Source organism: Amborella trichopoda, chromosome 10, assembly GCF_054954075.1.
Source record: "Amborella trichopoda isolate Santa Cruz 75 chromosome 10, AtrichopodaSantaCruz75HAP2 v2.0, whole genome shotgun sequence".
Classification (NCBI taxonomy): domain Eukaryota; kingdom Viridiplantae; phylum Streptophyta; class Magnoliopsida; order Amborellales; family Amborellaceae; genus Amborella; species Amborella trichopoda.
In genome coordinates, this window is record NC_142345.1 from 22,830,874 (window position 1) to 22,846,354 (window position 15,481).

The window sequence follows — 15,481 nt, forward strand, 5'->3', positions numbered from 1 at the left end:
CTCCTTAAGGAGTAGTGATGAGAAGAGAAGAAGACAGAGGAAGAAGAGAAGAAGAGGGTGAGAAGAGATGGTGGAGAAAGGAGTAAAGGAACCACTCAATAAACTTGTCTAGCATTCCGGCATCACCTCCCTTAAGAGGCAATACCGATGACTTAAGAAAGGTCCTAAGCACTAGGCTTAGGTACCCTAGAAGCCAAGCAAAGGTGTGGTCTGTGTTGGGAGCTAAGCCCAAGCTTAACCAATGAGCAAGCTTCCTTAAGGAGTGGCAATCAGAAGAGAGAAAAAAAGAAAATGAGAAGAGAAAGGAGGGATAGAGGAGAAAGAATTGATGGAACCACTCAATAAATTGGTTCGTCTTCAGGCGTTGCCTCCCTAAGAAGGCGATACCGGTGATTTAAGAAAGTTCCTAGGCACTTAGTGTAAGTACCGCAGAAGCCAGAAAAAGGTGTGATTTGCTTTGGGAGCTAAGCCTAAGCTTAACCAATGCACAAGCTTCCTTAAGAACTAGCGATTAAAGGAGAAGAAGGAAGAAAAATAAGAGAAGAAAGACAGAGAAAAGAAAGAGAGAAGGGAGAAAGAGATGAGAGAGAGAGAGAGGGAGAGATAGAGAGAAAGGGAGATAAATAGAGAGAAAAATAGAGAGAATAAGAGAGAGAAAGAGAGAGAAGAGGTGATAGAAAGAGAGTCACCTAGATGTGGGACCGGCGACTTGGGAGACCGGCAACTAGGCAGGGGAGAGATTGGCAGCTAACCAAGGGAGATTGGAGGCTAAGAAGGAGAGACTAGCGGCCAGGCAGGAGAGAGACTCGCCGGTAGGCAAAGGAGACCGACTGCTAGACATGCGAGAGACAGGTGACTAGGCTGAGGTGAGACCGGCTGCCAGGCAGAGGAGAGACCGGTGGCTATGTAGGGTAGAGACCGGCAGCAAGGCAGGAAACAGACCAGCAGCTAGGTAATGGAGCGACCTGTAGCTTGGCAAGGGGTTAGGGAGTATGGAAGAGGAAAGTATGGGTGTATGGGATAGGGTGTAGGGTGTACGGAGCATGGGTGTAGGGTGTAGGGTGTATGGGTATATAGTGTAAGGTGTATAGAGTAGGGTGTAGGGTGTATAGACTTGGGAGTTTGGAAGAGTGGAGTATGGAAGTGTGGAGTATGGAAGTGTGGAGTATGGCAGAGGGATACATGTAAAGTTTTCTCTTTTCTTTCTAAACGGTAGCGGATCTTCAGCAAAGCTCAAACAAAACTCTCTCTCCTAGGTTAAGCCTCACAATTTCAATTCATTCAAGTCAACTTAAGCAAACCTTTTACAAATGATATGCCATTGGCTTATATAGAGGAGCCCTTTAAACAAGGGTGCACAATAAAAAACTAATCTACTCGCTTAAAAATATAATAAAAATGAGTTAAACGTGATTTTTTTTATTTTAGGAAAATGACCAATTCTACCCCTACAAAAATGTGAAAATCACAAATAGGTCCCCAAAATGGGACCTCTTCACATCCACATGACTTGAGGGCTTCTCCCTTGCAATCCGATGAAGTTTTGGGCAATCTATCGTCGTAAAAACATAGATCATCTCGAGAGGAAAGTTTTCATATATGTTTTGTATCTTGACATGGAGTTTTGCTTATGGTTTCAAAATTATGGCCGAACACACAAATGTGAATTTTTTAATATTAGATCTAACTTGATCTGTTGTGTCTCTGGCCTTCTTTTAGGTTTTCAATTGAAGAGGAAATTATTATGATCACTTTGCAACAAAAATCACGTGATTTGGACTCCGATTGATCACTTTATGAGTTTTGAAAGTCGTCGTAAAATGGTTTTTCTGCAATCGAAAACTCATGCATTCTTTATAGCCTTGGTTCGGTGTCTTCTTGGCAATTCACTTCGAGAAACTCTTATCTCAAATTGAATCCCTTCGAGTCACGGTCGCAATGTTTCCATTCTTAGGGTTGATCTCGATGCTTCGAAAAATGTGCGTTAGAACGAGGAAATGTCTTGCATGCAAAATTTTGCATAATGCACTTTTTTTGAAACCTTCTCTCTGGGATTTCTCTCATCTCGGGAATGGTCTTGAGGCGTACCATATGTCAAAATGTTCCTCTTGATGAAGGGAACGACATACTAAAAATTGAGCTCAATCCGCCCTCAGACGATGGAGATACAACTCCCTCAAGGATACCCTATTTTTTAAAATCGAAGCTACTATAAATCGAAATTGGTTCTTGGTGGCTTCACTTGAATAATAAAAAGCCTCGCTATTTTGGAAAAGTAGAACCTACAAAGACCGTTTGAGCTGAAATTTTGTAGTTAAGCTGGTGTCGATCTTCCAAATCTATATGCGGTGGTCTGAAGACCATCATGGATCAATAACAGGGGGTTTTAGCTATAGTGCACCTTGTGCACGTTAAAGAGCTGTACTCCAAACTGATTCTTCGCCTGTTCCCTCCTACTTGTATCGGATTATGACAAAACTTGAGGGATGCTCTTAGGATGTCATAAGAGTCTCATATACATCTTTTGGGGCCAAGATGACACCATTACCATTGCTCTTTGAAATATGGCTAATTCTCGCATGGGCTTATGTAGTCCATAGGAATGTCTGGTACCTACAAGTCTTGGTCGCATCTTCCTGCTATTTTATTCATATTGGGGAAAGAAGAGTGTCAAAAATATCCTCAACATACGTGACTCTCTCTCACCCTGTCTCTATCACTCTCTTCTTTTTTGGTCTTTTCTCTCCATTTTATAAAAGTGAGATTTTTCTCTCTAAAATATTAAAGCCCAGTATATCCCATACACCATCATGAGATCTCTCAAACCACCTCAATCAAACTGCTCAAGGGACTTGAACTATGTAAAATAATACATTCAATTCTAGTAATTAAAAGTCGGCTTAGGGTTGAAATATCGAACTTTCAAATAAGAAGAGATGTGTGTGAAAAGGAAGAAGACCAAAACAAATAATATCAGCCACACGGGAGGAATCCAAAATGTATGTGATTTTTATCTGATCCGCTATTTTTTGTGTTTTGACTGCTCTATGGCTTCATCCCTTGAATCCAACACAAATACTATAAAATATTACTTTAATCAATAACTACACAAAACTATAGTGAGCAGCTAGCTCCTGATAGGCTTGCATAAGGAAAATTAAATAAAAAACCCATGATGAGAAAACTAAGTGCTTTTTTTTTTTGTTCACACAAGCCTTCTTCCATTCTTGAAGCATCAAACTATTGTAAACCACCATTCAATACTATGTTCAATAATAAGAAAAATAGATCTAATGCATTTTACGACTTCGTTGTGAGTTGGTGTTTCTTGTTATTTCCAAACAATGTTCATGTCAAACACACAAAAACAAAGATCAATTATCTACCTCTTTTGACTATTACTATGTATATATAATACAACTGATGGTAATTTGCACCTCAAGTTAACTTGCACAAAAAGATAACTTATAAATAAGTAAAATACCTATGAAATATACACTTTCTATATCTGATATAATACAAAATCTTCAACAGTCTCTTCACTCCCCCTCAAACTGATGTTGTTTGAATAATATCAGTTTGTCAATGAGATAGTCATGACGAGCATGAGTCATTGCCTTGGTAAAAATATTTGCAAGTTGTTGTTGTGAGGCAATATGTAGGAGTATAACTTCTCCGGCCAATAATTTTTCACGAATGAAATGACAATCAACTTTTATATGCTTTGTGCGGTCATGTAACACTAGATTGGAGGCAATGCGTATACGCTCATATTATCAGCATACAATTGTGAGGAGATCGATGAAGAATATTGAGGTCATGTAAAAGACCTGTCAACCAAGTAATTTCACTACAAGTAGATGACATTGCTCGATATTCTGCTTCTGCAGAAGATTTCGATATAGTTTGTTGTTTCTTACATTTTCATGAAATGAGAGAGTCTCCAAGAAATATACATCACCTAGTGGTCGAGCATCGAGTATCTGGGTAACTTGCCCAATCTGCATCAGCATATGCTCATAACTGGAGAGAAGAGCTAGAGGAGAAGAGAATACCTCTATGGCATGTATTCCCCTGATAAGGAATAATAAGATGGACAACCGAGAGGTGGATGCGACGTGGATCTACAACAAAATGGCTGACGACCTGTACTGCATGGGATATATCAAGACAAGTCACAGTGACATAAAGTAGACTGCCAACCAATTGTCTATAAAGAGTGGGATCTAGTAGTTTGTCCCCATCATCCTTTCTATATTTTACATTCACCTGTATTGGTGTATCCACCCGTTTATCATCAGATAAGTTGGTCAGTTTTATTAAATCTATGGTGTACTTCTTTTGATTAACTATATATCCATTAGGGGAATATGAATCTCTAGGCCAAGAAAGTAAGCCAATGGACCAAAGTCTTTCATTTTAAATGCGAGACTGAGAAGCTCTTTCAAGTGTTATATATTATCAAGATTGCCTCCAGTGATGAGAATATCATCAACATATAGGAGAAGAATTGTTATCCCTGAAGAGCAATAGTGGGTAATAGCGAATAATCATAAGCACTTTGTTTCAATCTAGCATTTAGAATGACCTATTGAAACTGTTCAAACCAAGCTCTTGGAGCTTGATTTAAATCATACATGGACTTCTTCAGATGGCAAACCATAGACTTGTCATGGTAATACTCGGGAGGAGGTCGCATATATATTGTCTCTTTCAAATGTCCATGAAGAAATGCATTCTTTATATCCGTTTGAGAGATAGTCGACTGACGAATAGCTGAGAGGGAAATTATTGTAGGTATTGTGGTCATTTTAATAACTGGAGAAAATGTTTCGTTATAGTCTATGTCATACACTTGTTTGTAACGTTGAGCAACTAGTTGTGCTTTATATCTCTCAATACCTCAATCAGATTTAAGCTTCACAGAAAAGACCCATTTACTTCCAATAATTTATGTGTTAAGAACGATCAGTACAAGGTCCGAAGTGTCATTTTCCAATAAGGCACTTATTTCTACATCTATGGCCTCTTTCCAACATGACATAGTTACTGGTTGTTGGTAGGTGGAGGAAATATCAACTAAATCTAAAGGGGCAAACAATAATCTAGGAAGTAAACAAAGATCTTGGTTTTTGGAAGGAATCTCTACAATTTCAAGAGAGGTAAATAAAGCTCCAGGTTGTAATGAAAAGTCACAATCATCAAGGAAAAAGCCATATCGGTCAAGTTTTAAAATGGAAGAACACTTTGGATTATGGTGCAAAAAGTATATCCAAGTATAACATATACAATCATCAATGAACAAAATAAAAAACCTATAGTCCATTCTGGATAAATTGGAGCAGGACCCCATACATCACTATGAATAAGATGAAAATGTACAGATGCTTTATCTACTCTAGTAGGAATAGGAAATCAAGTGATTTTATTCAAAGAACAACTAATGCAAGATTTATTGACATAATTTAAAGCACGTGCTTTATTGAGCAATGAACTAAAATGAAAAAAAACATCTAATTTAATTGTATTCAAATGACCAAGTCTATGATGCCACATATGTTGTTGTTTATTAGAAATGAAAAAATCAGAATCCGATGGAGAAAAAAGATAAGCATGACAATTTAGGTTTTCAAACTCCAAGGCAAATAGATGACCAATTCTATGCCCATTCCCTTTCACTATCCCAATGCGTAGGTCCTGTATTACACAACCATTACTAGAGATTGAACATTATAACCATCATCAACAAGTTGGCCTGCAGATATTAGATTAACAGTTAATTAGGAATCAAGAGAATATTAGGTAAACAAAAAGGTACACCAGGGGAGACAAAGTGAGAGATTATCAGTACCAGTAATATTCAGTTTCTCCCCATTAGCTGTGAGAATCTGACTATTACTTTGGTATGATTTAGTGCATGATGGACTTACGTGCACTCTAGTCATATGATTAGAGGCATCCGAGTCAATAAACCATAGTAGAGAAAACCGAAGAGATAGTCGTAGACACAAAATTTTGTACCAGTTGTCGAGTATAATCTGCCAAAGCTGATGTTTGGGACCCTGCTGTGTTTGGGGCATGAATAGAATTTGTTGGAATGGTTTTTCACCTCATAACTATCATTAGTCCCTCTGATGCATCACTAGCAGATTGTATGCCTTGTAAAGAGGTTTCCTTATATCTGATGCCCTGTTACCTCGCAAAAGACGAGTTCGACACTCTATAATAATATACCTAGGATGTTTGCAATAATTACTAAAAAAAATTCTTCTTACAATGGGAGGCTATATAACCATATTCTTTATAGTCATAACTTTTGCAGCAAAGTTGGGTTCTTCTGTGGTGGCTTTCTTCTGGCTCGTTGAGCTACAAAGATAGACTGTATATTCTTCGTACCCTCAATGGCCGTCTATGTTGCAATTCTTATCTCCTCACGAAGTAACACACCCAGAATGACAACTATATTGGGCAATTTTTTGCGGTTCAAAAGATTGGCTTGAATGACCTCATATTTTAGGTACAATTTCATTTAGAATTGCATCACCTTCCTGTCATCATTTATCGCCTTTAAACTTGTAATGTAATAAGCACTGGTGATAGCCGTCATACTTATAGATTCATATTTGATCCACAAGTTCATAAAACCAACATAATATTCCTCGATGTTTTTCTCCCTCTGTCCATAGGTAAACATATCATACTTAGTTTGGAAGTGCCGTGCAAGATTTGATTGCTAATAAACCTTTTTCAGATATTCTCATATTTCTTTCATACTCCAAAAGCCTCTCATTGGCCTTCCAATGTCCATATCCATGTTGCATTGTGGATTTTCCATTGCTGGGTTTCTTTAGCATTGGATGGATTACGTTGGGATTCAGTTCCATCAATAAACCCGCAAACCTTTTCCTTTAACAAAAAATTGAAAATGAAACCGCCAATTAAAAGAGTTTTTCCCATCAATTTTATGGGCAAGACATCTCCTTTTTCAGAAGCTATTTTCAAATTATATGAGCACTCTCGGATGTGATCAAGAACTTAGATCAGATATCAAAACTCAAATGCGATTTTTTTTTTCTAAAGCAAAGACAGTCAAGAAGGAGCAAAGGAAGTTAGAGAGAGAATCAATTAACCAAAGGAAGCGACAAAAAAGAACAAGATTCGAACCAAAGAACTACAGGAACCAAAGAAAAAACAACCGGATACTAGACCCCTCAATGAAATAAGAGAGAGAAACCAAGAAACAGAAATTTGCAAAAAGGACATGATCAAAGAACCAAAAGGATGGAATTTGCCAAGGGACGGAATTTTATTTGCAAAGTTTGCAACAAAATGGAATTGTATTTACAACAGTCAGTCGTTTAATTTGCAAAGAGATGAAAGTTACAAACCAATTGAAATTTGCAAGGGCCTTAATTTTTTTTTTTTTTTTTTGAGGAAATCTAATCTCGGGTCCATGTTTTTGTTGGTGTAGTCTCTTAATTGAGGGTTCTTGGGGTGTCCGAGAATTGCTAGGGCATTTGGTGGGTCTACGAGTTTGTTGGTTTATCAATAAACATTATGATGACAGAGATGATGAAGAGTCTCTACAGTGCTGGACACTTGTTGTTTTGTTCAATTGAATGATTTTCAGGGTGAAGAGGGGTTCGTGTTTCTCAAATTGCTAATAAAAAGGTCGTTAATACTAAAGATGTAGAGACCAAGAAGTGTTTCTAAAGGTGATATCGATGTCCGGTCAAAAGCTGAGCTTGTCGATGAGAGATGGACATTAAAAAAATTGCAAGGGACGAAATTGAAGAAGGATTCAAAATGCGATCCGAAAATTCGAGAGAGAGAGAGAGAGCATATGGAACCTAGATTTCTTTGAGATAAAAGAGACCCAGATCTGAAGATGCACGAAAGCTTCTTCACCAGAAATTACCTTCATCGGAAAAATAGAGCTCAACCAAATAGCTTCTTCGCTAGAAATTACCTTTATCATTAAAATAGAACTAAACCGAATAGAGCTAATAAGTCAGAACGTTGCTCTGATATCATGTCAAACACACAAAAAGGCAGATGAATTATCTACCTCTATTGACTATTACTATGTATTTATAACAGAACCAGAAGTAACTAGCACCGCAAATTAACTTGCACAGCAAGATAAGTTACAAATAAGTAAAATACCTATGAAATATACACTTTCTATGACTGATATAATACCAGATCTTAAAAAATCTCAATAGTTCAAGGACTCATCCAAGTCATTTGGACTCGGTGTCGGCTCATGGCAAAGGCGAGTTCGAGTGCCCAACTAGCCCCTTGTTAAAAATTCTTAAAAAATCATATATTTTCTTAGAAAATACCAATATATGATTTAAAAATACATTTTTATATGATTTTTATAGTTTTTATTATGATTTGAGAACTTTTCTTATTATATGCTGCAATTTTTTATTTTCATATGATTTTTATAGTTTTTATTATGATTTGAGAACTTTTCTTTTTATATGCTGCAATTTTTTATTTTCTTTTTTGATTTTTATGAAATAATTCACAGTGGTAAATTCCATCTTTTAAATTATTTTATCATATTGTATAGACTTTTAATATTGTCTATTAATTATTTTTATTTTTTCTAGTTTTTAATTATTTTAACAAAACTTCTATTTCTTTTTTCTGAATTTTAAGCATATTTTGGGCTTTCACATGACCCTGTCAAGGCCACATGGACTTGGCTGAGTTGCTCATGCCAGGGCCGGGTTTGAGGCCTGAGCCAAGTTTGAAAACATTGTTTCTATACCTCTAATTGATATTGTATTGCATAGATCCAGCAACATATTGTTCAGTTTTCAGCCCTCCAATGTCCTTATTTTCTTGCTTAAATAGTCCACCAATATTCTATGCTCTAGATGATCCAATATTTGGTGAGCCCGATGTATTACCATGTGAAAGAAAAAGCACCAAAAGCTATCCATACGGGCCCAAAGTAACTTGAACCAAAGTAATAGAAATTTCGATCAAACTACATTGGTGCTTCCTTACTGTTGAAATGCAGAAAACAACCATTACCAGTTAACAAATTGTTCCATGTCATATCCAGGCATTTCCTATTTATTCTATTGATGATAAGAACTGGTGATAGGCATTAGGTTTTATATAGTCACTTTTTCATTGTTTTTCTGGTGTTACTAAAGGAAAATATTCACTTGACTATGACTCAACGTAGTTGATGTTTCTTTAAAACTAATGAATATTTAGAATATACAACCTGCCCATATCTGATGGCTATTTTGGCCTGATATACAGTGAATGGGGGTCCAAAAATTAGAGTATGAGCAGGTCAATGTGGGTGAGCCATATTATTACATAGAGTGTAGAGCCATATGATTACATAAGAGTGTAGCATTTTATTCAGTGATTCAAGAACCAGGGCCAGAAGGGGGAGGGTTAGGGGGGAGATCAGATCTTTGGGAACATCAGATCTCCCTAATTTTTATAACTCTCTTTTTTAGTCATATCTGTGCGATGATCAAACTAGTTGAACCCTTGAAAATTGCTAATCTGAAACAAATCGAAACCTAGTTCCCAAGCTTAAAACACTGATTCTATGCATAGTGGGCATATATTTTACATTGCAGGCCAAAACATTGATCGAAAAGGGAGCCAGTTTATTCCCATCTCTAATTGGAATTGTTGTGGAAGATTTATTAGATGGTTTTTGCTCATATATTAAAACCATTAGATATGCAATCCGTTCCCCTTTGGCTTGAAACTTGGGGCATTTATGACCTTTCTGCCCCCCACAGAGGCCTTTCACCAGCAACTAAGAGTCTCCCAAAAGTAAAACACACGAAATTGTGATTCTAACACTATCTGTTTAAGATTGTCAAAGTAAAACACACCAAATTGTGATTCTAACACTATCTGTTTAAGATTGTCAAAGTAAAACACACCAAATTGTGATTCTAACACCTTAAATTGATCTGTTTAAGATTGTCTAAAACATTAATCACAGATAATAGTAGCTCTGCCAAGAAAGAAGCATGCCCCACACCAGGCTCAAACCTTAGCATTATGGTCATGCCTAGGGATAGTTTATACGACGCGGTTACTATATGAGCATATCAGCATGCCTGCAAGAGCTAACTACCTTCCGACCTGTCTTTCAATTCACCACCACCCAACTAAGTTGGACAGTGGCTAGCTTAAGATCATATATGGGCATGCTTGCATATAAACTTTTTCTTATTTTATATATAAGAATAAAAAGACAATTCCTGGATTCAATTGTAGTGTTCAGTCCCCATTTTGGTTCTCAACCCTACTTAATTTATTCCCAAAAGAAATGTATAACAGGGAGGATTAGGCATGAAAATAGATGGAAGGTCATCTCTGGAAAAGCTCCAAAAGTAACAAACAGAAAATAGAACAAACTAGATTCCATCATCTTACACTGATCTGTATAAGCTTTAAAAGGACTACAAAGGCTATTAATATACATGTAGGAGCAGCCCTTCGGCCAAGTAAGAAGCACAAAAGGAACACAGAAAATAAACAGGCCATGTAAGAAGCATAAGAAAAAACAGGAAAACAAACAGAGTTTTCGGGATCTGAACATCTCATCTTCAACCCAAAACCCTAATAGCTGCAAAATCACTACCAGAACAGCACAGAAGCCATTAATAGAATTAGCCAATCATCCCATACCAAAACAAAAAGGGCCACGAGAGGCAGGACATATACACAAAGTTATATTAATACACTACTTTCTTAGTGAAAAGCGCCCTAAAACTGAACCCATTTCCTCCATTCCCAGCGTTGCTCTCTCCATTGCACCTCGATCGGCTCTGCAACTGTGATCCCATTCCCATACATAAAGGCACATTGACGTTCAACACTCGCGCTCTACCTGAATAACAACTGGTCCTCTCTACCCCAAATTTGATGGAACTATCACTCCTCTGTCCCTCAATAATTTTCTCTCTAATCTTAACACCTGATGAGCCATTGACCGATCGTCGAAGAAGAGGTCTAACAGGGCTATTTCTTCCCAAATGAACCCCTGTGCTACCCCTACTAGGGCTAGTACCCAGCCCCATGTACCCTTTCTTGGGCCTCTGGCCAATGGCCCTTGGGCCGGCGGACTTTGGGCCAACAGGCCTGTCGTTGGCCCCTGACTCTCCCTTGGAGTTGCTCCGGGAGCATGGTGCGCTGACGGCATTGCGCGTGGGCCCTGCCTCCCTCCGTCGGTCCTCATTGCCTGCCGACCGGCTTCGAGAAAAGGGCCAAATGTGAATGTTGAGCTCCGAAGATGAAGAAGACAAGCTCTTCCTCCTCTCAGACTTTTTGCCCTTCTTCTTCTCCTTTGTGTCTGTTTTCTTTTCTCCCATTTTGAAGATATCCGTCCACCTCTTCGAGGGAGTTACCGCCACTGTCAAGTCACTGGCAGAGCCAGGCTGAGGTTCATGGTTTGCTTCAGATTCAAGATGAGCCGCAGGTTTTGGTTTTGAATCAAGCTCTGGTTGAAGTTGGGTTTCAAGATTTGATGCAAAATCAGGTTGAGCTCCTAGTTGGGTCTTTGTTTCTGGTTCAGAATCAGGGTCGGGTTCAGCTTCTAGGGTGAGGAGATGGAGAGGGAGGAGAACGCCATCAAGGAAGAGCTCATCCGCAGATGAGAGATGGGAGGGGGGGAATGCAGGGTTCCGGACCATCCAAAACTCAAATTCTGGAGACGCAGAATTGGGGTTGTAGGAGAGTGAGCGGCGGGGACTCTGCCGCCCTCCTCTTTCTCTCCTCCCTCTTCTTGGCGAGGAGAGCGAGTGGCAATAGCTCTGGCAAACTTGCCTTTCTCTCCTCCCTTCTCCATGGCGGAAGGAGGGAGAGTGAGAAGGGCTCTCCCACCCTTCAGTTTCTCCCCCGGGATCTACTCCCCCTGCATCACAGGAGAAAGAAAGGCGAGGACCAACCCACTCTTCATTCTCACTCCTCTCTTCAACAGAGAAGGAAGAAGAAATCCCCTCCATGCTTCAAGAGGTGAGAGAAAAGAGATAAGGAGGAAAGATAGAAAGAGGAAATGCAATTGCAATGAATGAAGGGATTGAATGAGCATGAGAGGTGAGACAGAGAGAGAAGGGTTGGTGGGTGGGTTTCATTGAAGTGCTCTAAGTATGAATGGATGATTCCAACCAAAAGAAAAAAGGAAAAAAAGAAAAAAAAAAAAAAAAGAGGGATGAATCCAACACACAACCTTTTGGTGATGTCATATGGATGGCTCTAACATTCATGGCGCTCCACACACTTGAATCATGCCCTACCCTTGGGCGTTGACATGCCTTTCCTTTTTTTCTCACACTCAAACTCATTTCAATTGTGTGATGAGACACTACACCATGATATGAACCATTGGTGTATAGTGACTGTACACAATTGGTACCCGAGAAGAACCCTAATCTCTGCCTTTTCTTATTGGGAAGGAACAAAGGTTGATGATGTAAGTTCACCCAAAGAAAACAATGGGTGATGATAGTGCACATTACTATTACTGTTGCTATGATAGTGAAATTCTAAGGCTACCCTGTACCCAAGAAAATGCCTTCAAAAAAGTATGTTCACATCATGTGAGTTGGTATGCAACTTTTTTTACACCGATTAGTCTCAGCACATTTTTTCACACCAATAGGAAGTAGGTGTCAATTGGTTGGAAAAAACTCCGTCATTTTCATCACATGCAGGGTTCTTTTCATATTTATTTATAAAGTTTAGAGCATAAAAAATAGTATAGATCGACAAATCTATGAAAATCTTGAAAATTAATTGTTCAAAGAGAAATGATCTTATAAGACATTTCTCCACCCATGTGTAAGATCTTAAAAGATTATCATTAAATTTGATACCGATCTATAAAAAAATCAAATCTCAAGTCTCGCATCCATGTAATAATTTTTTTAAAAATTCGTGTTAAATTTAATGATGATCATTTAGAGTCTTACACATATGGGTAAGAGAGAGACTTGTAAGATCAATACTTTTATTAAAAAATATCTTACAAAATATACTATTTTTAAAATTTAAAAATCTATTTTTTTTATCATATTCATCTTCTTGATGTACAGATGATTAATTTGAAGATATTGGAAAAACAACCTCAAATTTTTTCGCTTGAGAATATTATGCTCGAAAATACAACGCTTGACACCTGCTGTTTGCTTTCCATTGATATTAAATGATGTTCTTAGATCCCTATCCTTGCGTCTTATTGCTTTAACGTTTTGTAGAGTAAGTGGAATCATTACACCCTGACTTGAAGCAGCAGTAACTATTGCAGACAAAGGTTAAAAACATGTGATGTGGCTCAAAAGGAAATTAGAAATAGGAATAATTGTGATGGATAATGTATGAGCGGGAGGTAATGTGCAATAATCCATCGCAGATGTGATTGGATGGCACTGCAACTCTAGCCCAGATGTTTGAGAATATTTAGAGAGAGAAAGAGACGATATTATAAAGAGAAAGAAGATTTTAATTTTAATTTTAATTTTAATGGGATTGATTGTGAGAAGAGAAATCTGATTGGTCGAGCGGGAGGATAGAGTTTTATTCCAAGTAATTTGGGTTGGGCATTTGGAGCCAACCGCAGAGGAGAGAGAGAGGAATTTATGTTTTTTTAGAGAGAGAAAGACTTTTATGTTTTTTAGGTTTGGTTTATGGGTGGAGTTGGGGTCCGAATGATGGGTCATGTGCGGTTGCAAACATCGGTCTCTTCATTAATGACAGTGGGTCCCGCCATGAGAGCAACGGTCACATGGTCACTGCCCCCACTCTTTTACATAGATTGCTCCTTGCTGGTTGCTTGCCAACCCAGTACAGTGAGAGAAGTAAAGAGGCCCTATGCCCTAAGAGAGAGAGAGAGAGAGAGAGGGAGCAAAAAGTAGAGAGAGAGTAAAGAGACCCTATACCCTAAGAGAGAGCTAAAAGTAGAGAGAGAAAGTAAAGAGGCACCCTACCCCAATGCATCCTGTCTCTAGGGAGGGCATCCCCTACAAAGCACAAATACTTGCACTTTGTGTGAATCCTAAAACTAATCTGTTTCTTCCTTCTAGTCATCGAAATAAACCGGAAAAAATGGTAAGGGGATATTCCCTAGTTCAAAATACTTATTGGAAATATTATTTTGGTTTAAAATTTTAAGAACCGTATAAGTACTACTAGATGATTAATTTTCAAAAGAAAAATTTTTGAGGTTTTTGACACCTAGATCTAGCTCTTAAAAAATTCGGATTGTCTTTATTCAGTATTGGCATTATCTTTTTTCTAGTATGTAGAGAGTTTATTTCGGATTTTTTTTTTTTTTTTTTTTTTGAGATTAGTTCATGGGTTGTAGAGATTACATCCCCCAAATTTGAGATGTGATAAGCATTCCTAACATGTGTTATATCTGAGGAGGTAAATGAATAGTACACCCCCACGCGAGTATGAAATCTTTTGGCTAGTCTTTGTTTTTATGGATGCTGAATTAGATTCTTAATTGGAATCACTAAGAATAGGTTGGGTGGAGGACTAATTGCGTGGTTCTGGCATAATTAGAGAGAGAGAGAGAGGGTCCACCTTGACTTTAAATAAATACATCTGGATTCCCACTTTTCTCTATCTCAATATTTATAAAAATACTTCTTGATTTCTTCCCTCGCTTATTAGTAAAAAGGAAAAGGTTTATATGGGGCCGAGGTTCTAAACAATCAAATTAGAGCCCACCTCAAAAATTTCACTAGAGGAAGTTGTTTTGATGTTCAAATATCCTCAAATTGATCATCTTGACATCAAGATGTATGGACATGAGAAAAAAAAATAGATTTCTAGTTTTGAAAATAGATATTGGCCTTTTTGGAACATCAATTTCCAAAATTTTTAAGTTTTCATAGATCAGCTCGATCTACACTATTTGTGAAGCTTTAAATTTTATAATTAAAAATATTATAAGGCTATCGTAAAGATTTCCAGTATTGAAACCGCATTTCTCGACACTATTTGAAGGTGCATTTTACTTTGATTGTTTAGAGCCTCGGCTCTATAAAAACTACACCCAAGTAGAAATGATTAAATTAGCATTAAAATACAATAACAGGAAGAGACCATCTCGAATTCAAATATTTAGAGAAGAGCCACCCACCAAACACCTCAATCCCACCTTACCCATGCACCCGTTCACGAGGCGCCCATCCAACTAGGAGGAACATGGACACTCTTTTCTATTCCTTGGGTCTAGCGATGCTTGGGGTAGGTAATGGGTACTTGGAGAGAGAGAGAGAGAGAGAGAGAGAGAAGTTATATGCAACATGTGGGTCGGTAATAGTATTTCAATGGTGTTCCCAAATAATTATGTATTTAGGAATTTTCAAAATTAAAGCATAGTTTAGAGTAAATTTTTGGATTCTTTTTAAGGCACCCACCTCAAACAATCAAAGTAAGAGGCGGATTAAAATTTCATAGGAAGATGCAATTT

The 15,481-nt window shown here is 37.9% G+C and overlaps 1 protein-coding gene across 1 annotated transcript; it reads right to left on the reverse strand.

Moving 5' to 3' along the window:
- Positions 1-10,392: 10,392 nt before the first annotated feature.
- Positions 10,393-12,103, reverse strand: LOC18428151 (serine/arginine repetitive matrix-like protein). Its single transcript, XM_006837193.4, has one exon. The coding sequence runs from the start codon at positions 12,003-12,005 to the stop codon at positions 10,737-10,739; it is 1,269 nt and encodes a 422-aa protein (XP_006837256.2). The 5' UTR covers positions 12,006-12,103; the 3' UTR covers positions 10,393-10,736.
- Positions 12,104-15,481: the final 3,378 nt, after the last annotated feature.